At 40.0% G+C, this 27,478-nt stretch overlaps 2 protein-coding genes across 2 annotated transcripts in view; one reads left to right on the top strand and one right to left on the bottom strand.

Annotated features, from left to right (window-relative positions):
* LOC308362592 (radixin) overlaps positions 1-18,032 on the bottom strand; it is a 37,577-nt gene extending 19,545 nt beyond the window's left edge. Inside the window, exons 1-3 of the mRNA XM_080835313.1 lie at positions 17,835-18,032; positions 14,847-14,949; positions 239-322 (exon numbers count right to left, since the gene is read on the bottom strand). Coding sequence (XP_080691439.1) covers positions 239-322; positions 14,847-14,858 — 96 coding nt within the window. The 5' untranslated portion in view covers positions 14,859-14,949; positions 17,835-18,032. The remainder of the gene's footprint in view (positions 1-238; positions 323-14,846; positions 14,950-17,834) is intronic.
* Positions 18,033-26,341: 8,309 nt separating this feature from the next.
* Positions 26,342-27,478, top strand: part of tlr22 (toll-like receptor 22) — a gene marked incomplete at both ends in the record, with an annotated part of 52,617 nt that continues 51,480 nt past the window's right edge. Inside the window, one exon of the mRNA XM_080834331.1 lies at positions 26,342-26,512. Within this exon, the coding sequence (XP_080690457.1) occupies positions 26,342-26,512 (171 nt within the window). The remainder of the gene's footprint in view (positions 26,513-27,478) is intronic.

A 27,478-nucleotide genomic window follows, 5' to 3' on the forward strand; every position in this document is an offset into this window, starting at 1 on the left:
TCATATAGCACAAACGACAGGAGACAGTTGGGTTCCACATATGTACAAACACCACAGAAAAGGTAAGCACATTGAACTGTAATGTGTCAGTTAAATCAAGGCTCTGAGAGGAATTTGGGGTATTTTGGAAGAGATGTTGGTGCAACTCTGTTCATGACAAACGGGCATTGGCAGGTATTGCACCTTCCATATTCTTCCCAATACAATTATCTCCATGACCCACCCCACAGGAACCTACCTGATCGAAGAGCTGTTTGCCTGTGGTGTTTGGCTGGATGGCAAACTCCAGCTCCGCATCCATCGTAGTAACCCTGACATTGATCTGCAAAAAAATGTGTGTGGGGGGGAGACAGTGTTTTATTAACCAGGGTCATAAGCAACGTGCTACAGCTTTTACATAAAGTTGACATACATGGCCAAGTACCACTCAAGGTTTTCAGTTTGATAGAGGAGACGTAGGGCTTTTTTTCTCTTCTGTTTACAGTTAGCAACTGAGAAATCACTTTTAATAGTACCCACATTTAGACCTCATTCTGAAAATAAAACCCAGCAAAGTGGATAAAAACGGTTGAAAAATATATTTCAATAAGAACAGTTAATATTGTTTTACAACTCAGAGACAGATTTCAACTTCAAAAAGGCACAATCCTGTACAGCTCAAGAGTTCAAGAACCCGAGAAACATCACTAGGACTGAGAGCATGAAAGTTTAACGCTTCCTCTGCAAAAACAACCCTCTTGCGGTTTCAGCATTCTTGTTTATGTATGCGTTTGACAATGCCGCAAACCCTGATGTGCATGCGGCCAAGAAACTATGATAAAACGAGGTCCGCACCACAGACACTGGGGCTCTGTACATTTTGGCTGGGGTGGCTTTGCCGGTGTGGATGACATTGCGTCACCTGATATGCCGCGAGCAGACTCCATACTGATCTGCAATGCTGCGATGGAGCCCTGCAGAGCCAGAGAGGTGTGCCAGGAGGGAGAGTCCAGACCAGGGGTGACTGAATAATGCACCCAGCATTCCTCTCAGGCATCCGACTGTTGGGCCTGCAGCCTGACATGCAGATAAAAGCCTCGACACAAGTCTGCTCCCTCTAGGACAACCCAACTAAAATCTTTTTGTGTTGGAAGTGAGTGTATGTGTGTTAACACATGTTCACTCTTGTGTGCTACAAGAAAAGCTTTTCACAAGAAAACCAAGGCAAGTGAGGTGCGGGAGATTGCTGAGGAAAAAGGGAGGGGGTGAAACAAGGAAGGTCAGAGTAAGTCAAGACAAGACAATGCAGGCATATACAATGTGGAAGAGTGGGGAGGGAAAGACTGTCGGACACTGTAGTGTGTCACATTTGCTCGCGAGTGAGCCAGGGAACACTTTCAGGCCTTTCAGTTCTCTCAAAGGGCGAGCGCTCAACTTCCAGGCATGTCTCCAATCTCCCTCTCCCTCTCTCTGTTTCTCCTGTGCTGAGGAGGAGCAGCTGCAGAGACTCACCCATTGAATGCAGCCCTGCTAAGAGCTGGCACTGTGCACATGGCAAACACACACACACACACACACTCTGTGTAAGAGAACACTGGGTACACTTAAGCTTGCCCCGTGCCACCACACACACTTAGACAGCGATAATTCATTCCATACACAGATCATCTGTGACAGATGACTACATAAAAGCTGGGCAGCAGTCACAAAAAGATCCACAGTTGGTCCTTCACCCTGAACCTAGTGTACTCGACATGAATGCCACACACATTACTCTAAAATCTCTCAACTTACTGAATCAACCAACTTATGCAACACAGCCACACACAGCCACACACAGACACAGACATGCGATCACTTCTCTGTGCAATGCTAAAAACCATGCATGCTCTCTTGGTAGCCCCATCTCACACACACACACACACACACACACACTGAGGAAAGTTGATCCCAGCAGCTGGTGTTGGAGTGTAGAGTTTCAGCTGTGTTTCTCTGCCTCAGTCTCCTGTATCCAGCCCTGCTTTCCTTTCCCCTTTCTCTACCTCAGTCATTAATAACTCATGAAACCTACACAACGTATCCCACATTCTCCCTCTTTTAGTCCCGCTCACTGCCTCAACTCTTCAGGGCCTATTTTGGTCTCCCCTCTTCCAGCCCCTTTCGCAGTCGTATAAAACATGCACAGCGGAGACCATTTGCTACTGAAATGTCTTGCATGCTGTGAAATCGAACAGGCTGAGCACTTGCAACCGAGAGAGTGCATGCTGGTGTCACTCTTGCATACATAATCTACAATGCTAAAACATGCAACATCTCGCTACCTCTAATAACACTGACTGTATGCATGGGTCTATCCATGTGAGAATCAATGAGACAGATTGTGTGATCAAGCACGTAAGTGTGTGTGTGTTTGTGTGAGTGAGAGAGAGGGGAAAGAAGGAAAGTAAAACTGGGGGAAAAAAGACTTGTTTACACACACAGACAAAAGGCTGGATGCTACGACTGGGGCTTTCATTTAAAGGGCACCTCCATTTTACATGCTCAGGTTCCTCTCAACTTATGTTGGCCTGTGTGCTGCCATTACCATACATAGACCTCTCCATTACTTACCAGTTTTAATACTTGGTTGGAGTTTCTAAGTGCTTGTAGACCTAGCCTTTGTTGGTCAGTAAAAAAAAAAATTATGAAAAATGGGAAATTCCATTGGGGCATCCTGGAAGACCTTCACATGACGGGTGTTCAATCACCTAATTCTGATTCCAAACAACCAGTCTCTTTCTAAACACTCGTTTTAAATAATGCCACTAATGCATTTTAATTAGGTGAAGAACAGGACAAATACGAGGGCACTGAATGAATGCTCATTGGAAGAATATCAAATATATGTATATATATATATATATATATATATATATATATATATATATATATATATATATATATACAGGGTTTTTCCTGCATAGAGAAAATGTAGGCGCGCGCCTAAGCCGTTTTCCCGAACGCCTATGAAAAATCCCGAGCGCCTAATGAAAAAAAAAAAAAGAGTGCGATTAAAAAAAAACTGTCATCCAATTAGCTTAATGGTGTTTTGAGCGCTCACGTTGAATTCAAGACAGCAGCAGCAGATCCCGCCTCCCACCCCCTCAGCCAATCATTGAACCAAGGCTTCTCCAAGTTTGCGAGACGTTAAATTAAGGTGACCAGATTTCTGAGACAAAATCCGGGGACAATTTCAGTTCAGATACGTTAACACCTCCAAAACATGTAAAGTTTTTGTCTTTGTAAACGGAAAAACGGGGACACTGGCTGGGCCCTTTTTCATAAAGCAGTTTATCTTACCCTTGTTCTTGTAAATTGCCAGGGGAAGTGTCAAACAACGAGTATTTATCTTAAAACTAATCACAAAGTGGCTGAAATGAAGAGTAGTAAAGGTAACAACCTTTTGCCAGATAATTAGAACCAATTTTTTGTGATAAGAACCTCGTTGACTCAAGCTTCCTTGCAGTAGGCCTAACCTCTGTGCTTGGCTGATAAGTGACTGGTCTGCACATATGGGTGTCAGGTGTATGTTTTTCCAGCATAGAACATGTTAAGGCCATTGAGGAAACTAAATGCAGTGTATTCCTATATTCTGTGTAATCAGCTGGAACAATGAAAATACAGATTAGGCCCATACACTCCATGATCTTTGGAATTGTTTTTTTTAGGTATTACTATACCAAAAGTGATTTAAGAAACAAACAAACAAAAAGATTCAAAATACAATTTCAGTAAAAAAAATCCAAGCAATGTCAAGGTGAAGGGGGGAGATCTGAATAATCTAAATAATAACAAGTTCTGTGGCACACTTCCAGTTGACATCTTTGTTAATGCAGAATATGTGAAGTTAATGTGGGGAAAAACACATTTCATTAGTGTCTTTTAAGAGACCACCACAAGAACATACGTTTTTTGTTTTAGTTTTTAGGTAATGTAGTCCTACCCTTATTCTAGGCTACATGAAAATCTATGTAGCCTAAGCACATGACTCATATTTTAGCACATTTTTTAACCTCCTGCTTAAAATTGAACTGATGAGACTGTTTTTGCTTCCTCATCTTGAACGCAACCCACTGCCATAACATCAGCAGTTTGACTTAACTTGACAAAGAAAAAAATATTCTTCCGATTTTGAGTATAATGTTATAGTGATAAAATAGACATCTGACAGCCTGGCCCAGGGCTATTTGAAAACGTATGTTGATACAATATAAAACGAAAACGTTCGTGTTCAACCAGGCTGTATCTAAAGCCTACAACAAAATTGATGGCAGGGAAGAGTGGTTGCGCGGCTTTTAAACCAACGTTCCCGGAGCCACCCAGACAGAGATAGCATACCTCATACGGTTTGTGATTAATGTAAGTCCGCACTCCTCAGCTTTCAAGTGGTTTCATTTAATGTCAAGTTGCCAACTACCTCTAGTAACCCAGATTAGTGAAACTGTAATATCATAGTACTGTAGCTAGTATCACTGCTAATGTTAAAAAGTTAACAAAGTTAGTTAGCAAGTCTACAGATGTGACTGACATCTGACCAACAGATAGCTGCTGCTTAACACACACATTGTTGCAAATTGTAGATCATAGGTTAAATAATATGATTATTGTAGATCATGGGTTAAATATGTAGATCATGAGTTAAATATATGACATAGATGATAAACAATGACACTAACCTATCCCAATGCTATCCTATCTTGTTGTACTCGTATTGTCAGAGCTAGCTGGCTGAATGAATGAGTGAACGCGATCTCTTTCTAAATAATACAAAAAAAGCCAATGGCAAAGATTCTACCGCGCTGCATATTCCACCAATCAAAATACTAAAACGGTCATTCTAGATCTTTGAGCTCCGAGCGAGAGCTTGCTGCCCTGGCTGCTGGCTGGCTTGCTTGAGCCTGTGGTATGTAGGCTACGCAACTAAACGTTTTGGTCATTGTTTTCTTTTTTAATTTTGAATTTCTATCCCGGGTCTATCTGTGAAAACCGGGGACATTTCCGGGGACAGCTCCAGCCGGGGACAGGCCACCAAAAACGGGGACTGTCCCCGGAAACCGGGGACGTCTGGTCACCTTACGTTAAATAGTCACGTTAGTTTCTTTTTTTTTATAGGCAGCTGGCAAGCAGTTGCATACGTTATCTAGCTAGCTAGCAGTTGCCTACATTATCTTAAAAAAACAATACTTTGATAGTAGGCCTAGAGTTTTATTGAAGCAGTGTGTGTGTGAACCTATATTCTATGTGTGATGGTAGGAATAATATTAATGCCATACCATATTCTTACAACAACTGACTTATGACAGCTATCCAAAGACTGGTGGCTGCCGATTTAGCAGTCAACCTATCTTACTCTGTACGTTTAGATGCTTTACAGGTAGCTGTAAGCCTTTAGATGCCTGGGAAATATTTATTATCTATAAATAACAGCTCACCTTCATCTATTTAACCAGATTTGTAAACAGGTCGCGATCAACAGGCTCAATAGGTAGGCTACAATAGGCAACCTTGCTTAAAATTCGAATTACGGTAGAGTCATGCTAGCATTGCGCTAAATAATTAGTCAGCTAACATTAATAAGTGGTGTTTACATAAAGTCACTTATTGTATATGGCATAAATGTTATTCTAAAACACCTTCACTAGTTGTTTTAAGCAGATTTGTGAGCAAATCATCACGTATGCAGTTCACGTCAGCGAACATGTTCTGAATAGTATGTTTCAAGTAGGCTACAGCCGAACTCTCGTTCTGTTCTGATCAATAGTAATCCAGTTGATAAGTCTGATCTGTACGCAACTGTGAGGTGCGCGAATGGACAGAGCGGCCAGCTGCCAATCACTTAATTACTCAACCTGTGGATGCATCCTGACTTCATCAGTCGGCGGTTTCAATATTCATGGCTTTTAATGTATTAAAATATCTGCTATGTTGAGAACTTACACAGGTGTAGGCTATTACTTGATTTGTCTACACGTTTAAACGAGTACCAGTAGAACGCAGGGCCTCGGGAAGGCAGACAACAGCATTGGTTTATCAATGAAAGCTCAACTCGTTTGTGTTGCATCTCGAATATAATAATATTATTATTGATAAACCGGTGCGGTTGAAAACTGTCGTTCCACTGCGAGGGCCAGTCCGACGTGCACGAATACACCTGTACAAATGCACATTAAATTTCCACTCAAAATGCTGTAAAAAGTTTGATTACCGATTTCCAACGCAGCCTCCATTGGTGAAAATAATGGTATGTAGGTTTGTATTATAAACATGAATAGTAATAGTCAGATAAACTTGACTTGACATAATTCGTGTGTTCCATTTCTGACCACTGGTTAGTTCTAGATTCTATTGATACAGATTTCTGTAGTTTGCATATGAGGTAAACCTTGATAATCTTTGAACCATACATGATAGCACCATGGGGCTTGAACTATTGTCAATATATTAGCCTATCTATTTTTAAAAAAAGGGGAAGCATTATGATAACCTCAAGCATATCCTCCATTATTTATGAAGTTAAAAAAAAAAAAAAAAAAAAAAAAACATTGATTTCTGCTGATAGGTAACACAGACTGTGCGCGCGTAGCGCGCAATTTTTTTGGGGGGGGAGCACCGAAGAGCCATTTTGACCCAGGAAAAACCCTGTATATATATATATACACACACACACACACACACACACACACACACACACACACACACACACACACACACACACACACACACACACACACACACACACACACACACATAGCAGGTAGCAGATTTTTGCCATCTCTTAACTGAATCACAGTGAAAAAGGAATTGCCGCCTTGAGAGCAGCGTGCCAGCTCACTTTCTTAGACATGCCAGTATGGTTCATCGAAGCAGCACACACACTTTCCAGTGAGAGGCACAAGCATGCGTGCGTACACACACACACACCTTGTATTCAAAATGATTGTCCAATTCCTTATTCAGTGTTTCATAAACAGCAGTTAGTAACCAAACAGCCCCAAACTGTTTTACTTTATGAAACTCGAAGAATGTTAGAAGTTAAATCATGAATCAATTTTCAAACCAACATCTTTAATATAATATTTCAAAGTGGCAACAACGTCAAAGCATTAGAGCACTATTGGATGAAGTGAAATTGGAAATTGGATTCAAAATATCTGAAATGTGACACAATCTAGATGATCGCTAAGAAACATTAAAGCCATCACAAGATCACGAGGGTGAATGAGCCATGACTGATGTTACAACTTGGGAGGGTTTTGTGACAAACATTATTGTACAGCTAACAAGTTTCAAGCCATCAGGCTAACTTGACATGAAAAAAATAAAATGTCAATTCGTCTTTAGCAATGTGCTAAATCTCTGCTGTGGTGGAGATTTGGAGTGTGACTGATGTTACAAACAAATGGTGGTTTATTTTTCCAGTAATGGCATAAATGTAGTGTGCCTGGTGCTAGTTCTTTTCCAGTAATGGCATAAATGTAGTGTACCTGGTGTTACAGTGCCTGGCGTGAGAGTGCCTGGCATTATAACTTGTCCAGTTACAATAAACAAACAAACACTTTGCATATCTCTGCTTGTCGTTTGGGCTAAATAAGAAGCTCTAAATGGTTCTAATATTTATGAGGAATTCTAATATTAATGTAATTATTGGAACAAAAAGGTCTAGTCCACTTGAAGTATCAGTTACCAAAACATCAATTCATTTATTGCTTAGCTTTCGATTATGATTTGTTTTGAGTGTTTCACAATTGCCTTACTAAAGGTTAGGCATGTTAAACTACTAGAAAATGTTGTAATTGATACCAAAACTGGTGAAATTCCACCATTTGCAACTCCCAATTCGATACCAAAAGCAAATCAATAAATCCTGTGTACTTCAACATACTCTATTAATTAAACAAATCTGAACATTACAAAAAACAACATTGGCATGTAGCATTCAAGTAGGCCTCATTTAAAACAAACAGCATGTCAATCGCAGTAGCCTAACCAGCCAAGACATGTAAACAAATATAGAAATAATGAATAGGACAATTATGAGATTTCACTCATCAGGTATAAAACAGCAGAGTCTGCACTCACAATGTACCAACACACAGAGACGTACCCACCCCTCTATATCCTCTATATAGGAGCGGCCTCGTGGACCAAATGTATCACATATCACTATCAGGCTCTGTAAGTACATCAGTTAAATATTTTATACAGTCATTTTTTTGATTAGTCCATGTTCACCTATTGATGGACTTGCCCCCCATGCATAATAGTTTACAGACACACTGGGTAGAACATATATTAAACAAGACAGGAGGTCATGGATCCCAGATTCATTTCTGATCAGTTTCACCAACACTTGCGCAGCTCAAAATAAACACATAAGAAGCAAAAAGGGAGTGGATAGCTAAAACAAACATACCATTAAGACAAAAGTGCTATTGCATCTAGAGGCGACACAACAAATGTAAGACTGCGACATGCAGCAATGATCATCCTTAGAATACCAGCTAGTACCAGCTAGTACCAATTACAGTTAAGAGCATCATTGTACAACAGAGGGGAAAGGTGAAAAAGACTGAACACAAACACCTCAATGATGCCAAAATAAGTTCTACTCCTTAAAGTAGGCCAAAGACCACAAACTTGATTAAGATAAGGTGACGCTTAAGCCTATGCTTAAAAAGGCTACTTGAACATCACAATGTACCTCATCACGGTATGCGGACACTACACTTCAGACAAAAAGACAGACAAGCTTTTTCTTGGCAGGGCTCAATTTCCTGTGTCCCCAAGGCTAGGGGGCACTGACCAGCTGCCCAAGTCTTATCCGGTAGGATGACAGGCACAGAAGACACACACACAGATCCCTTCCCTTTGTGATTTTTTTTATTTTTATCCCCATCGGTACGCAAATAAGCTATCATTTACACAGATGTTACAAAAGGCTGGTAACAGTGGTACTGGTGGGTTGTATGAATCCCAGTGCATTTTGCGTAGGACCTCACTGCCCTTATATTTAACCTTTACCCCAGACAGCAGATGCCTCATCCTGAGCGTAGCCGTACGCCTAAGTAAACACACCATGTGTGGGCCTTTAAGCTGTGCAGTGAGAGTTTGGGTGTTTGTGCGCATGTGTGTGTGTGTGTGTGTGTGTGTGAGAGAGAGAGAGAGATCTTTCAATACAGTGAATACCAACGTGAAGTGCAGGAATATGTATAATTTTACTACTGTGCCTCTTGCAGCTCAAGAACATACTGTTAAGGTTTTGCTAAAACACGTAAAAGATGAATGACTTTCACCACTATATTTCTTCTGCATGTGTTTGTTTACGTGTATGTTGGGGGCGGGGCAGAACACCAGCGTCTTCCTGAATTGGCTTGATGGAGTGCGGCAGGGGAAAAAAAGCTCTCCTTTCCTTAATCTCTTCCTTCCACCAAAAGGCAAGGTGTGGAGAGAGGTGGGGGGAAGGGGAGGCCAATAAACAGGCATATGAGAACAAGCCAAGATCTGCACTTTTCAAACGCTCCCCTTTCCAGTGACACGGTGAGCCAGCAGGATCTGTGAAACAAAGAAGTATCTGAAAAAGCTAAAAATCCGCTACACTGTTGTTGACATGGCCTTGGTTGTGACCCAGAGTCTATTAAGGTCCACAAAAACAACAAAACGATTAAGTGAGATTAGCGTGGCAATGTGTGGCAAGTGTGCTTTCTGCGTATGTGTCTTAACAGTTGCACAATTGAGTTTTTCTTGTATAAGAGAGCTTTTTAAGTATGTGTTGAGCACAACTTCATGCAAGAGAATGTTGTGCTGCTTGAGTGCCGGGGTATTGCATATTATGTGTGCACACGCACAGGCTTGTACGCTCGTACGTGTACGTATGCACCAGAGTATTTGTGTTTGTTGATGAAGGTGTGTGTATCTGACTACACTGAGCTTAAAATAAATGTGTGTGATCATCTATTATACCGTTAATAACATACAGTTTTGGAACTAAGGGGTCTTGCAAAGCTGTAGCATACCTGCTCTATTTCCCACTCTACTTGAGATTCTTTGACTGGGGCATGGATAATTTTAGTCTGTTTGCCCGACATCCCTCAGGGAGAGAAAGGGTAGAATATGCAAGATATGTGCAAGTAGGGAAGAGGAAAATGCAGTTAAGGTGAATGAACATGTGTAGACTGGAGGGTAGGACAGGTTAAGTAAGTGGACAGATATGTGCAAGTAGGGAAGAGGAAAATGGCGTTAAGGTGAATGAACATGTGTAGACTGGAGGGTAGGACAGGTTAAGTAAGTGAACAGAATTAGTGTGATCTCTGACCTGCCGGACCCTGTGGTGACCTCCTGGCTTTGGCCTTGTTCCAAAACGCAACTGGTCATATTATCTAAGGAGTAGTCTCGACTGCGTGTGCATGCGCAGTTTACCTTTGCAGCCAGTGGCAAAGTATATTTAGTTTAGAGTCATGTACGGTGAGGTGTCAGGTGTGTGTGCACATATACATCTGCGTCTTAATGTAGGGCCTTATGAAATCAAGTAAGTCTCCTGTGTCAGTCTACAACGAGTGACCATGTTTCCTGATCTGTTCACAGTGCATAGGGATGTGTTTGTTCACTATCAACGTATCGAACTTTTTTTATTTTAAAACCACAGAACGTAGGAGGTTGATATAATGAGATTTACCAAGTTGTTGTATTGTTGACTTTGGCTAGCGCTCTCTGACAACATCTTTGACGTGCCTGTGTCACTTATGTGGGCATAAACGTGGCCTGTAATGCTATCAAATGTGTGTCTCTCGTCATTTTATTGGGAAACGTCAAGTTCGCACAATTACACATTCATCCGCGATTACCATTTTCTTATCGAATTCCGCAAATCCATTGACGTTCATGGAAATCATAGGGCCCCATTTATGTTTCCAGGCAAGATACAAGACTTTAAGTAGAAAGATCTGTGAATCTGCAAGTGTATTTGTTTTTGCTCCTCACAGACACTCCTTAATTAAATGTGCAGCTGTTTGTTGGTAAGCCGTTTAACAGGGGCTTTGTTGGGAGACCTCAGACAGACCATCCCTGCCCCCAATATACCCTAATCCTCCAACAGGACTAAGGGCAGCCACCCTATCTGGCTCATTAACCATCTCTCCCTCTCTCTAGCCCCCTGTAAACAGAGACCCCGCTGTACTGCCATTAAGAGGACCCCTCATTATACTGTCTTCACTTGTTTACACTGAACTAAACAGAGGGAGATAAAAAGATGGGTGAACTCGGTGTCGGCAGGCTCTTGCAAGCAGTGTCCATGTTCAGACTCAAGCTTAGTTGGTTTGCATCATGTTGGATTTGATAAATGGGTTATTTCAAAGAGGATTTGTGTCTTCTGACAACATGGTGGGTTTGCTTCGTTTTGGTTAGCTGCTAGGCTGTGTTACACCCTTATCCCCTCATGCCAGCTCTCTTTTACACAGATGTCGATCTGGTTCTCTGACAACCTCCACTGCTGGCTTAAAGGTGGAACAACAATGACACCACCCCCCCCCCATTCCATGCATCTATTATATAATAATAGTTAATTAAGTTGCAACATTCCCACCTTGAAAAGGCTATATAAGAAGCCCCTCTGTTTCATTCTGTCTTTCAAGTGTGTGTTGCAACCAAAAATACCTCCTATATTCAGGCCTACTGGTCCACTGACAGAACAACATTGAAAAGAAAAAACAGAAACACTCATGGTCTGAGACATGCTTGTTGCGCACACACACAAAACTGACTGACTATTGTTGTCTGTTAAATTTGACATCCTTAAAGCAGATATTCAGCAACACAGTTGTAATGGCAGTTGGGGTGACTACTTACAATAGTCTCAGAATGATAGAAATAATTACTAAATGGATGATCCCAACCACCGAGCAGCTCGCCCACTATATGTGACAGCTTCCACAACAGTCATTTAATTACAATGTCATCCCATGCATTCTTTTGTATTGGTCCAACACCACTCCACTTGCTGCTATGAAATTATACAGGAATGACAGTCCTCTAAATGTCCTTTAAACTCATATAGGCACACTTAAACCATTAACTACGCAATGTCAGGGCACACATAACTGAAAAAGGCTAAAACACTACATTTCCAATTCCACACACACATAATCTCGCACTCTTACTTCCATCCTTCCACAGGATGTTGATGCAGTCCTTGGGTTTATAGGGGGCCCTGTCTCACACACAGGACCACATACACACTCCACCTCTTTCTGTGCAAACAAAAACAGGCACGCGCAAGGATGCCTGTAGGGCCTCTTCCTGTGGGGGGCCTTTGGGTCATACTGAGCCCTCACCCCCCCCCCCCCCAGACACGCGCACACAGCCAGTTCTAGAGGAAGCAGGCGGCAGAGTGACAGGCGGTCCCGCTGTCAACTGAATAAAGCAATGCCTTCAGAGTACGAACTACCGCTAACCACTGAAAGGTCTGTGCAACACAACAGAATATAGTCACAATCGACAGACACACACACACACACACACACACAGTGTGTGCAGTTAATTTCACGCCAGAACTACAATATGACACATAAGTCACACAACTGACAAAACACTGTGCAGTCAGAGCCCTAAACGGTAATTTCCTTGCAAGACCGACATGTGTGTAGAGATAAGCATTCTGTGGAAGCAAAGGATTTCAATGGACAACTCAATGCTTAAACATCCTTCACCTTGTTGCACAATGTAAAGGTGAACATTTGCCAGATCCCAAAAAAATCGAGTCCATCCAGTGTTTTTGTGCAACCGGCCTTATAAAGTGGTGGACAACATATAAAGTTTAAAGTAAAAGTGAGCATATTCTGCATTTTACAGAACCAAAGCCTACTGACCTTTCACTATGCTCACATTTGACTAAAAAACAACATGGAAGATCCCGAGGATTCCTTGTCTTTAAAAAATAAAAATAAAAAATGTATTCAAAATGGTTCTCCGGCGTGTGAGTTACAAAAAAACAACAGTAATGAGAACTTTCAGATAGAGGGTTTGTTGATATTGGTTTCCTATTAATCTATGGGAAGGAAGAATCAATCCTAGTCAACAAGAAACTTCCTCATCCATCAAGGCTCTTTTAAGATGAGCTATTTAACTTTGCAAAGTATAAATGTGATCTATAAAGGCAAAGGGTTCCTGTTGGCAAAATCATTTGACCATATATTTCTCAGTGAAAATGAACTTGGCCAGATAGAGAGTTGAAAGGGTCAAAAGTATCACTCCCTTCAGCTATCCATTCACAATAGCTGCTTCAAGAGTAGACATTTCAAAACGATAAATGGGTTATTTCAAAGAGGACTGGGGTCTTCATTTTGCCTTTGAAGATTAGGTTTTTAAATGGCTGGCTAAGAATATTAAGGCAACACAATGGTCACATTGAAATTATTTTCAAATGGATGGGCCTCTGGTTTTGTCAACGTTGCACTGAACCATCAATTGTTGAGAAGACGCAAACAGACCTTTCTATTAAATGATCAATACAACAATCATAACGTGCATAGCCATTATTAACCATGAGAAACAGTGTATCCAATATCAACACACTCTGATGCTGGGATCGTATTTCTGCACTTCACATAAGAGTTGTGACTAGCCAATGGGCTTCTAATGGGCAAATACAAAATGACAAGATGCTTTTAATCATCAGCCTCAGAAGAGAGCAAATCAGCATTTTCTTTTACAGAATATTCCAGTACACAAAATAGGATGTTGCATGTATGACCAGGCATGGGGAACTTTCACAGCCTTCCGTTCAGCCCAAAGAGCAAAATGGCGCATTTAACTGTTCATGTTATCATTAGACACGGCAATAGCAATCTTTGTTATCAGCAACTATCAGCACTCTCAGACCCCTTATCTCTAGGGCTTACCTTATCTTAGCATTATCTCACCATTTTTAATAGCTACAAATGTGTTGGTTTAACCTTTGAGAGTTCATTTCCTCAAGGCTTTCAGGCAAAAAAAAATCATTACCATAAATGTTTCAACCCCTTTCAGGAAAATTTGATTTTAATGCCTTTACACGCCACTGACTAAACCGGTGTGTACATTAACTGATTGCAACAAAAGACTACAAACAAAGCACATCTGTTGGTCGTGGGTGACACGAGAGTGTGAGTATTTCATGTGGAAGTAACAGGCACACCCAATCCTGTACAGCCCCTGTGTCAAAGTGGTTTCAAGGCATCAGAAGAGTAAAGGATTGCGCAGTGTACGGCTACCGAAACCAATGTGCATGTAGACGTCAATTATCTGTGTGGCCCCGTTTCCACCTGGAAAATGCATTTCGGGCGATCTGATCACAAGTGGGCAGCGCAAAATGACCACTAAGGCACATTGTGATCTATTCACTCAAACAAGAGTGGTTCACTGCATATCTTTTGTAGTGTAAATGCTAACGTGTCCTGAGGAGTCCCTGTAGGCAGTAACAAAATCTGAACACAAGTGGTCAGCTGGACACCTTGGAGACGCGTGATAGGCACAGAGGTAAATGACGATGTGTCTCAGCTGTCCACTTGTGATCAGATCGCCCAAGATGCATTTTAAAACAAAGTGGAAACAGAGCCTGTGTGTATTTGTGTGTGTGGGGGTGTGTGTATTTGTGTGTGTGGGGGTGGGTGTATTTGTGTGTGTGCACTGAGGTGTTTGAGAGAGAGATGTTTGGCTTTGAAGGGTAAACACTCAGATAATTCCCATGTGAAGCAAACCAGTCTAATACTTTGAATCACAAAACGATTGTCAAGACATTAAGTAAAAAAAGCATTGGCAAAATGTTCATGATAAGAGTCAGGGACATTTGGTCTTACCGGTTTTGGCATCTCTGCCTCCTCTCCTCCTGTCCCCTTATATCCACAGAAATGAAAGACCTAGTCTTGTGTCACAGGATAGCACAAGCTGAATGTAGCAGGCCTAGAGAAGGATAGAAATGCAGCAATCTTAAGAACCTCTGAACACACGCTCATGATGTTAACAGCGTCTACAGTATTATTGTTATTTTGGCCCCGCCATAGAAAGATTACATATTTCATCAACTGGTTCATAATTCTATTTCTGAAAATAACAGGGTAATGCCCTTTCAGGATTAGATACAAATTAAACAGAAAGTTTCAGAACGATTTAGAGGCGAGAGGGCCATCATCAAGGTAGCCAGGTTAACAACATACTCATGGTCTTCAGAAGAAGTTCATATCCTACATAACTAACATCAAGACTTAACCACAAAAGACATATACACCCAATAAGAAAAAGCATCTTTAATGAGATTATTATGGGATTGAATCCCCAAAGTAAGATGATTTTTTTGTGAGTAATTATTATTAAACATTTATAATGTAGTGCTGGTGTAGGGCTAGCCCAAGCCTCTACCCGAGGCTGGTCCATTAGCCAGGTATCAAGTAACTATAGCAGATATGCGTACTGCAGGAAAGATACACTCTTGAACTTGGACTCGAATTATGGTTGATTACCACACAATACTTAAAACTCAACAACTCCAGTTTCATCTTCAATATTGACAGAATGAGCAATCAGAAACATCCAGGTTTGTCCTGCTTCCCAACACTGCTTGGGAAGAGCCATGATTTTAAACTGAACTGGCACACTGGTCATGCTTCAGTGCACAACTGTAACCCGACTCTTTAAAAGACACATGGGTTTGACCCTATGGGTTCCAACTACTGCTCCTGCTGCCAGTTATGTGAACACACAATCAATCAGCAGTGTTTCCTTCACCTGCCAATTTGATACTTTAATACAACTGCACACCATCAACAACTCTTGAGCACAGGGTAACCAAAAGTAGAAGTTGACCTGTAGCTACTTCCTAAAAAACTAATTTTCACCTGGCTTTCAAGTTGGTGGAAGTGAAGCTCTTAGTGAATTTGAGTTATATAGTTTGCTTATGAAGAAAGCAGCCAACAATTTAAGGCATTTATTTTTGAAGGACATGACCCCAAGACACTAGGTCTACAGTGACTATTTTAGTGTTGCAAAGGAGTAAATACACATCAGCGGTGACATTGAGCATTAGGCTATCTTATGCGATGATTTGGTCACACAAAGATCGACTCTGTAAGATAAGTCTTGTTTAGATAGGTACAGCGATATGCAGGCCTTGTGCATATTATGAACCAGAGGTTGTCCAAGCTGCTTTCGTTTATTCCTCTAAATACGCGTTTGTGGCAATAAGTCGTACCGAAAGGTTACTTTGGCAATAGTCTCAAACTCGTTTCCCCCGAGTAACGTTACTGTTAATGGTAAACCTCGCAGTTCCAGCATTACAGTTGCTACTGGAACATCACAGTTTACGTGCTAAATGCAAATGCTGGGTCAACAGTGCCCCAACACAAATAAGTGCTGTGGCGTGCGCTTATACGAGCTCAAAAAATATTTGACTAGGTTTCTGCATACAAGTGATTACAGTGACCTACAGTACATGAATACAATTTGTATAACCTGACGTTCTCAGTCAACGAATGCTAGTAGGCCTATCCCATACATGTTAAAATATTAAACGATCCAATGTGATTTGCCATTGAGTCTGCAAGAATACAAGAAACTATTTAATTTAAGGTAGGTTCATGTTAAATCATTAAGTCCCGGTTGCTTGATACCAGCGACCCGTCCTACCTCATCCCTTAAGAGATGAAGCGATGTAGCTAGCGTTACAAACCTCTCTCGGACTAAAGTAGCCGCAGTCCCTACCTCCACGTTTTGCTCAATACACATCAGTTCAGTTACACTGTTTTATTAGTGCATTAACTTATTTATCATAGCTGAAGAAGCAAAAGGTGAGCTTAATAGGGTAACATCAAGTAACGTTAGTTGCCGCAGGAACCGACATCAGAGTACCAGTAACGTTAGCAGCAAGGCCATGCTTCCATGTTCCCACCGCTACATCTGACCATTCATTCCCCATCAAGGCTGGGACAATAACGTTTCTCCAAACGTGAGACAACCAACATGTTCACTTTGCAGGCTTTTCTGCTCCACGTCTAGTTTAACGCATCTCTAATTACCAATCGGCTATCATCGTCTATGGTGTAATGAAATAATGAGTTATAAGGTTTAATTTACGAGTTTAACTAACTGCCCCTTAAATATTCCAAGGCTGACCACTAAATTCCATAACAACCGACGTTATCCATAGTTTTAATGTGTGTTGTTGGTGACTTGTTACCTTACTACATTTATATTATATCTATATTTATGTGAGATAACAAGCTAACAGTGTTGATATGCATGTAACGTTGCTCAAAACTAGCCACATGGAATTCCGCAAACTTTATCTTGACGCACTCTGTCTACGCTAAGCGGGTAGGTTATTTTGCCTTTTTATAATTTCACAAAGACAAAGTAAGCAGCACCACATGTATTAACAACCCCTGACAACAAGTTGTAGTAAAGCGTAAACATTGCGTCGAAAAATAAACGGACTTTTTAAAAATGCAGCTACTTAGCGAACCACAAATTAGCCTGCTACCGCTTATTTTTTTTCATTGAAACGTGACGCTACCGCACATGCAGTCCCGCTTATTGGAAACTAACGTTAACGTTCGGTATGCTAACCCTCCTATGTTAATACGATTTAGTTATTCAACCATGAGATTAAACAGGCATTTACACTACTGTATAAAGGCTAATCGCAAAGAGGACGCAATGCGAAGTGTCTCAATGAAAAAACTGCTAACTCAAATAATAACGTTAGCTAAGTACCTAACACCAGACATATCCCACTGAAGCCGAAAAGCTTGAGAAGCCACCTGAAAGGTACAAGTACAACGGGCAAAACTCACCTCGGAGGAAGGACTGCGTGTTATAACAGATATGCAAATTCCCTAGATCCACCGTTATTGAAGTGACTTCTTATTCAGAAAAAGAAACCGTCAGTAGGCTACAATATCTGTTGAACTACCACTGTCGTACGCCTCCACACTGTGATAACGGCAAAGACCAGACTGAAGAAGACCCAACTTGTCATTATCTACGAAAGGAGAGCTTGTGAGGCAACCAATATGGCCGTCATCATGGGAGTCAGAGCGAGGCGTGGTTCAATTGATAGATGAGAAGGGGTGTGAGCGCGCCCCTCTGCGACATTGTTATCTGTTTGGTTAATACGGATGATCATTCAAAGCGAATAAAGTTACAAAGAAGCGAAAAAATAACAAGCCACTGGTCTAGACACTGGGTGTGGGCCAGCTTGTATGTGAGGTTTAGGGACTAGGCTTACTAAATTGAGAGTTGACTGACAACACCTTCACGTGGATCATGACGAAAATATAATAAATAAATAATACATGCACCTCTTAAAACTTCAGGTAGCCTATACACTGTACCAAATAATTTGTAATAGGATCTGACTGTACTACAGACAGTAGGACTTTGACTGCCCTGACTTGACCTGAAAGGTGACAAGGAGCTGATTCCCGAAGTCTGTTTTACATCTGTCTGTTGCATCTTCTTCACCCCATAAACCCCAGACTTACCTTCTCAGCCTATTTAGGAGCTCATGACAGCGATGTAGCCTACCATGCTCATTGCATATGTACTCTATATAAGAACTTTTTGGACATTTTCTATTTTAATTTTTCTTTGGAAAAAAAAATTAAAACACCGCATTCACGTGAATGTATTTGGTAAACAGTTAGGACTACATGTTTTATTTTTTAATGAAGCCTCTTTCTGAATCTGGTGTTTTTGCAAATTAGGTTCACATTGTATATGAGTACAAAACATTTATATTTCTCCCATACAGTACTGAATCGGGGTCATTGATTGGGATAATAAATTACTTTTTGAAGCAATGTGAGTCCTATCTGCTTCTTTCATACCAAACGCTAAAGAAACAGCTAAAGACTATCAACTGCCACAAATAAACATTTAAGGGTTTATCGATAATAAGATTTTCTCAATACATAAAACAAATAAAAAATCGGTCCTTATGACCCTTTGACCACGAAGGCTGAAATGTCCCAAATTCACTGGGCATACACTGGTAATGTGATTTAAGGTATATGGCGCCACCTAGTGCTTTACATTAGTTATTTAATATTTAACATATACTGTATAATAGAGTTGGCCCACTGGGGAGGATTAGAGTGACCAGGGATGATTCTCATTTCGATTATATGTTAATGCTCCCTTCCTTCCCAACTTACATCCTAGCCCCTCCCTCTGCTCTAAGGACGTTAAGATCAATTAAAACATTAATTCTACTATAGCCTATGTACTTCTTATTGGAGTGCTTACAAATAACCATTTGATGCAAAGACTTGTACCAAGGTTGACACAGGATAAATTTAATTAATTAGTAGCCTCAATAATAGGCTATTCTTTTTGTCTATTAGGCTATGCCAAATGCTAACATCTCGACTGCTGAGGTCTCCATTTAAATCCTTAAACTAGGCTAAATGTGTTATGACATGAATTCCAACCTAAATAGAGTAGCTTACAGTAGAATACAAGTTATTATCATGCAAAAGAAAGAAATAGTTGCACACAAGCACATATTATTCACAGTATGTTAAGAAGGAAAAGCTTCAATTATTTTAAACAAACTCTGGATTGAATTAAGCTACTTCATGTGGAAGTCTGTGGAAATTGCTGACAATATTTACCTCAATAGAAGGCCTACCATTCTACAGCTGTTCAAATTCACTACAGCATGGAGAATTCTCAAATCTGCAATTTTTTTAAATGTATATTATTTTAACACGGTCCCGTAGGCAACATAACAGCCTATTCTTTGTTTAATTAAAGTTAGTAGCCTTTATTGATGACGATGACACATGAAAATATTGTCTTGATTTGACTTATAAACCGCTCGTTCATAAACCTCTATTCAATTGTAGACTGAGAGATGTGAAGAAGGGGATGGAAATTTCCATTTACCAATTTCCACCTTCCACCACCGTTTTACTTTCCAATTGAATTAAAGGATGCTCCTTTCTTTTTTGCTTCTCTCTCCTCGTTCCTCTGTTCCCCTGAGAGCATTTATTCAGCTATCCGGGGTACAAGCTGGAGGTCCGAGGAACAAGAACAGAACAGTTTATGACAGAACTTGACTTTAAATAAATTCATCTTCACACACACACACAGACACACACATACATCATTGCATGTATATAACTGATATTGTATAAGTGCACGTGAAAGAATTGAAACCATTTCCAATACAAAATACAGAGAAACAATTCTCTCCTATAAATGTACCATTTCTAAGCATTTTGAGAGTCTCTGCCAAATTGTCTTCTTATTCTGTAAAAGTCTTAGTTAAGCAAATGTGTGAATGTTTTTTTTTTATCATTGCCCAGATTCAGTCACTGAATAAAACACAGTTTCAAAGCAGATCCTGACTTCCAGTCCCAATTTTTGATCCCATACAACAGGATGAGGAGCCTGATGCAGAAACACACACACCTCTGCTGGCCAAAAGAGGGCCCTCTAAAAGACACTGAGAGTTGCCCACAGAACCAGAACCGATTTTGAGGAAATTAACTCAGAATGTCCTCTGAACCTTCAAGGCAAAACATGTGTTCAAGTATTTATTGATGGTTGTTTACCAGTATCCCGGAAGTTGCCGCCAGCACTGTGAGAGACAAATTTGGATGGGCAATGAAGTTCATGTTTAAAAGGTTAGTTTGTATACATCAGATCTCATCTTGGAAAAAGAAGATGATACAAATGATTTGGAATTATATATTGTTGATTGAATCACTGGCTATGCTCTCCACATGTAACAATTCCCCTGAGATCCTTTTTTTCTACAGATATGTTTAGAAGGACTCAAATGAATGCCTCCAACAAGAATGGATATGTTAAATGTTGTTTTCCATGATGAATATTTTATTTCACTATTGTTAAATTTCCACAATAGCAGCAACAGGCATCCGAAATGTTTATGTTATGTTACGTAACCAATGAGTTATCTACACTGTCGAAGAGAACACGCTAAAATCTGTCTCTAGGTGGTTTTCCACTGCAGGAATTAGTAGGCCATTATGGGGTGGCGCCCATGTGCGTGTTTCGACCGCAGCAACTGCCCTTGTCAGGGTTCCAGCCGGGACTTCCTATGTTAGCGACTTTGGTGGCCATTTTGTTCCATGTGCTCTGTGTTTGTTTTGACATGTGCCTTTGTTTTGTTTTCCGTGTTTTTTGCTCCGCCCCTCACCTTGTTTGGTCAACTTCCTGTCATTGTTAAATTCCCTCCTATTCATACCAGGCTCTGTCTGTGCGTCCTTGTTAGATCATCTAAGTAGTTTCATGTGCTTGTTCTGTTCATGTACCCAGTTTGTCATGTGCACAGCTTGTTTGAAGCTTCTGCTTGTCTGTTGTGACTCCCTGTTGACCTTTGTGATTTATTGCTTGTTCGTTTTTGTTCCTTTTTGTGTTCGTTCCTTGCCCCTGTTCTGGATTCTGTGTTGGTCTGTGCTCTTTTCTGCTTTCCTTGTTTTGTTCCTGTTTTTATTTCATAAGAAAAGTTGAATTATTCAGTTCCCTTTTTCCTTTCGTGTCATGCTCTTGGGTTCTCTCATGTGAATCCTGACAGTAAGACCTCTTTCAGGGCCGTTTTTAGGGGATGAATGAGTGCCTACTCCGAGTTTGGTACTTGTGTATGGCCCTAAAACTGCTGGGTGGCACATGCAGTGATGGTTGATGCTTACTGGTTAAATGCAAAGAGTGGAAGACAACACTTTTAAAACCAGCATTTTTTTACTAGAAGTAACACAGTGAATACAGCTAAATTAATTAGCTTACAGAATTGGCTTGATAAGGTTACCGTCACTGAATAGAAGCAAGAAAGTTGTAATTAATCAACAGTGGGGCTGATATCTCTTAATTTATCAAGTAATTATAGCTGACATGAAGCCATTTAATTGAGTATTTGTGTTGAGTGCAACTTTACTGCAAAATTCAACTGCCATCCCGGCCTTGGGGTATTCTTAACATCATCTAGAAATTGTCTTTAACTCTCCAATGTCAGTGCTGCCACTGGAGAAACATTGTTATTTAGTTGTGCTCGGACTTGACGTCGCGATTGAAGAGCAAAATCAATAGGCTGTGCCAACCTGCACGTCTGGTTCCTGCAATGGAAAACCAAAAGACAAAGTTCCTGCGGTGGAAGGCGTCTCATGATACATTAGAGGGGCTCTGTGAAAATTCATAAAATCAGTCATGTTGTACATTGTGTAAATGAAAAGAATCATTAAATTGTTTGAGTATAAATCAATCAATGAGTCAATAACTCAATCAATAAGTTAATCCGCTTTTAAAAGTTGTCACTCTAAAAGTATGACTTGTGCTATTTTGGGGAAAGTAACACATGCTTGTGACATTTGTCTAAGGCGAAGCATCCTATTGTGCTCTGTGAACAGTACAGTTGAAAGAACAATACAGAAGTACTTAGATGAACTGAAATGAAAACTTCAGTTTGATTCTGGTTCTCAGGGCTCATTTCCACAAACATGGAGGCAAAAACATACAGAACACTTCCCTAATTCAATCCATAGGCACATTCTGTCACATTCATGCAGTGGTGGTCCGTCAGGGCCTTCAAGGCCTTCTTTGCTGGCCTAAACATCATCAGAAAATAAATGTAATAAAATACATGTAATTTTAATATTTTCTTTTCATAAATATGTATTAAATGATTCCCCATAGTCCATTATCTTCATTTCATGCTTCCAGCGTTGTTCATTTATGTTAGAGCTTTCATCCAATCATATTTCCGCTATCATGTGTTGCCACGCTCCTTGAAATCTTCCCCGAGAACAGAAATCTTCCCTGAGGCCTTCAGAATTCACATTGAAGGCCCGTGTACATCTGATTGGTTATCACAACTGGCTGTTTCAGTTCATTTAAGTTGAATGAACTGAAACAGACAGTTGTGACAACCAATCAGATTTCGAGTTGGCGACATTGGGCCTTCTAGAAGGCCCGGAAGATTTCTTTCCTCGCGTTGAACGTGACACGTAAACGTCCTTTGATTGGATACTGAGGCAGACCGGTGCAGTGCTTCAGTGCTCAGGTTAGCTGGCTAAAACGACGTACATCGGTTTCAATGCTTATTCTTCTATTGGTAAGACTAAATATAATTTCATTAACCAACTCAAATAAATTAGTTTACACAAACTTGATAATTCCAGTTTTTGATACAATTACAACGCCATTTTCAAGACGGAACTTTCAAGAAAAACTGGATATCGTGAGGATGGGAAGTTTAATGAAACTGCCTTGCAGGTGGGACAATGCGATGTTACTTGTTAAACTTGTTAAAGCTCACATTGAGTCACATAGGATACTTTTGGTGGACTTAGTAAACTTTGTAGACTAATCCCTGAAAATCGCCTTTTATTTTTAAGTTGTGACAGTAATATCCAAGCGATCATATAACTTAGAGTTTACTACTCTTAATGTATTGTTAATACGAGTGTATTGATTTGAAATGCTCCGGAAATATTAATAAAGTCTGTTGTACTCGACTATGTTAAGGTGATGCAATGCTCACTTATACTGCCTTTCTGTATAAAATATACTGGTTCGAGAGCTATGGCGTCGTAATGATGGTATTAGGAGGTGGATTCACTCAGTTTAACATCGTGTAGGACATCGCTGAAGGCCTAGTTGTGAAATGCACGGACCGCCACTGCATTCATGGGTCTTGTGTTTTTGCTGGTATTCCAAAAAACCTTGTGTGGTGAATTTGACTCCTTCCATTTATTCAGGTAGTGCATCATCTAAGACTCAGTACCCCTTTAGACATCTAAAGACTTGTGTCTCATTGAGGGAGAGTATCAGACTTCTCAATCCAGCACAGAAGAGTGAGGTTAATCATTTCTTACACTGCCTGGAAGGAAAACCAACATTTTCCAACATAGACCTGAAAAGCACCAGTGGTATGTATGCAATGAAACATTATTCTCATATCAATGTAACATTTATACTTAATGTAACAACAACAAGTATTTACCAGTCATGTCTTAAACGGGCCTGTTTCACAAAGGTAGTTTGTAGTGTTAGACCAGTCTTAATTTTGCTCAGAGATTGGTGTATTGCAAGTTTCACAAAAATAAAGTCTGACTAGTTTTAAGATATAAAAAATGAGATGCCTTACCCCTGGCTAGCTCGGGCCAAAGACCCATATAACCATGGCAGAGTGGTAAATGTCACAATAGGCAAATGTTTGACCATTCATTTCAATGGGAAAACAGGGATGGCAACAGCCATAACAAAAGAACATTCATGTTGTGAAATTGTGCTGGAAAACACAAAGCTGAATATGATGGGTACAAAAGGGAAGTTATAGCTTCCATCATCAAAGAACTAAACAACAACCAAACAAACCAAAAGTATTTTAGCCAGGGTTAAGAAGGCTACTTTTGAAATGTTATAGGTTTCATTTTTTATTATTACTTCATCAAAGTACTGTTACTTCTAACATTTGATTACTTTTAATTAGTAACCGTAAATTAAGTACATATTTGGTAATTTAAGTTAACGTAACTAGTTACTCCCTTACCCTGATAGAATTTTAGCCTAGTCTTGACATGGATTAGAGAATTAACTTGTTGCATGAATTGCCTCCTCTGCTTTTAAAACTGAGATCTGACACTGAGAAATTAAAATTACATAGTTTGTATGCTGAGGAAAAGATGCATGGATTTGTATTTTGTGGAACAGATTTTGGAGAGTAGAAAGTGAATGTGAATATACACTATAGGAGATTATTTATTATTCTTTTCTATTGTAAAATATGAATTTAAAGGTGTATCACATATAATAAATAGTCTGATATGATATCCTTAGCACCGCGTTTCTCAAAGTTAGGGGCGCGGAGACGTAACAGGTGGGGAGCGAATGGACGCGATGAGATTTTCCCGTTGCAACGCCTTCCTAGACAATAACGATCATACACCCCCATCGCTCTAAACAACGACACTCAAACAAAGAAATATTGTATTCATTAGCCTATAAAGTATTGCATTGTATTAATAAGCCTGTTTTTACCCTTTCCTGCTAGTCGTAGTCAGAGATTACAGTGGATACTTTTGTTTACCGCTCCAGGGCTGAAGTGTTCTAAACTCCAGGGTTATCTCCCTTTCCCTTCCGTCTGCGGTTAATGAGCAAATGAATGGCAACTTGATTTGGCCAGAGGAATAATTCTCCAAACTGGTTGCACAGAGTTCAACGTTACAGCAACATAACTGTGTTCCAGTCGCTACATCTGATCTATTCGTGTGCATCACCGTTCTCTCTCTCTCCCTCTCTCGCTCTACCATATCCACCCTGTAGCCTACAGTACGTGTTGCTCCATTATACATTATAGGAGCCGGACCATTATACAACACTGTATTAACATTAGATGGGAGTCCGGGATGAAAATGTGGCCTGGAACCATAGTGCGAACATTTTGATTGATGTCGGCGTATTTATTGCAGCGGGGAAATTTAAAAAAAAAAACTTTCCCGGAGCATGAAATTGTAGTCGGCGATAGGCTAATATTGACGTTTCATACATTTCTGACATGAAATACAAATGTTGGCGATTCAGCACTAGTGGCGAGAAACACATCTGATCCACCAAAAAATCAACCTAAAAGAAAATTGAAAATTTCAATAGGCCTAAGTCTGACAATTTTACATTACATTACATTTAGCAGACGCTTTTATCCAAACGTACAAGGGGGATTTTAAGATTGGCCTATTGATAACACAATTTCATAGTATAGGCCCTTTTTGTTTATTTTTTGGAACTCAACCCATTTGAGGCAAGGATTGACAACTTTGCACTTTTATTTTCTCTTTTTCTGAACTGATGTTATTTGTTATAGATTTTCTATATTTTTGAACTGATGTTATTTGTTATTGATTAAGATTTAGAACTTATCCTTATTTCAATAAATGTGATCATTTGATATCAAGTCCAATGGAAAGACTAAGCTAAATGTATAACATTTTGTAACTAAATGTGTCAAAGCTTGCTTTGTATAGGTGACTATTTTGAGATTTCTTTTCAGAAATTAAACATTTTTTAACACCTGTTTGAATGAGAATCTTTTGTTAAAATGAAATGTATTTAATTTATATTTAATAAAATGCATAAAGGGATTTTCACCTAATATGTATTATTTCATAATATTCACTATTTAATAATACTTGTCATTTTCATTACAGACTCACTAGATTGATCGCTGCCTGGATCTAGTTAACACTGGCACAGTCATATAGTGCCACTGGATGGAAGTCTTCTGATCTGATTGAGGCTTTCAACCCCAACAAGAGGACTGAAGATAAAGGCCATCACCATGGATACCACTGTGCACAGATGGTTCACTGCTCCTCTCTGCATTACTCTCTACACTGTGATTTGTGTTAGTCACGTGACTGGATTCACATATGGGGACTGCATGGTACATGACCCAAAGCAATTCAGAGGTCATGTAAAAATGTTCTGCTACAAAAAAAATCTAAAGCAGGTGCCACAAAAACTTCCACTCGACGTAACTGATATAGACATCTCCCACAATAACATCTCAGTGATAAAGAACGGGGATTTCCAAAATCTTGCACATTTAGGAACCTTAAACATCTCTCACAACGTAATCTCTTGTGTGGAGAAAGGAGCTTTCAGAGACTTGATTTCCTTAACAGAATTAGGCCTGAGTGAAAACCGTTTGATGGTAATCACAAATGAATTCTTCCACGGCCTGACCAATCTAAAAGTGCTCCTCCTGGAGAAGAACTTCATTTCGACAATTGAAAATTCATCATTTTCTGTCTTCCATCACCTTGAGTGTGTGAAACTGTCTGGCAATAAGCTGAGAGACGTGAAATCAATGCAACCCGTTTTCAGGATAAAAACTCTCAACGCAATCCATATCGCACATAACAACATTTCAATTTTTCAGTCGACTGATATTTCAAATGTACCCCTCAGACTTCAAGTGTTGAATTTAGCTCACAATCCTATAAACATTTTCAGGATTAGTGCAGATATTTTCCCCCACCTTGAGGCAGTCGATCTGTCATTCTCTTTTTCAAATGATGGAATAAAATGGGAAGTTCTGAAAACAGATTTCTTTAGGAATGTAAAGAGGCTTGATATGTCTGGTGTCAATGTCTCAGCAGTGGAATCCAATGTCATACTGCAAGCATTCAATAAGTCACTGGCCCAGCTAACACTGAATGCTGTGCACCATGCAAAATCCCTCATAAGTAGCACTTGTCTGATTCCGACACTCACAGAACTTACTTTTAGAAATAACAGTATTAGAAGCTTAACAGGAACAGGGTTAGAGAAATGCTTTCAAGTTAAGGTATTGAATCTTAACGATAATAGTCTTTCCAATCTGGAAAATGTCTTTGCATCACTAAAATATCTTACTTATTTACAACTGGGCTATAATAATTTTTCACACATTCCAGATATAATACGAAATCTA

This window comes from Sprattus sprattus (assembly GCF_963457725.1).
Source record: "Sprattus sprattus genome assembly, chromosome: 3".
Taxonomy (NCBI): domain Eukaryota; kingdom Metazoa; phylum Chordata; class Actinopteri; order Clupeiformes; family Clupeidae; genus Sprattus; species Sprattus sprattus.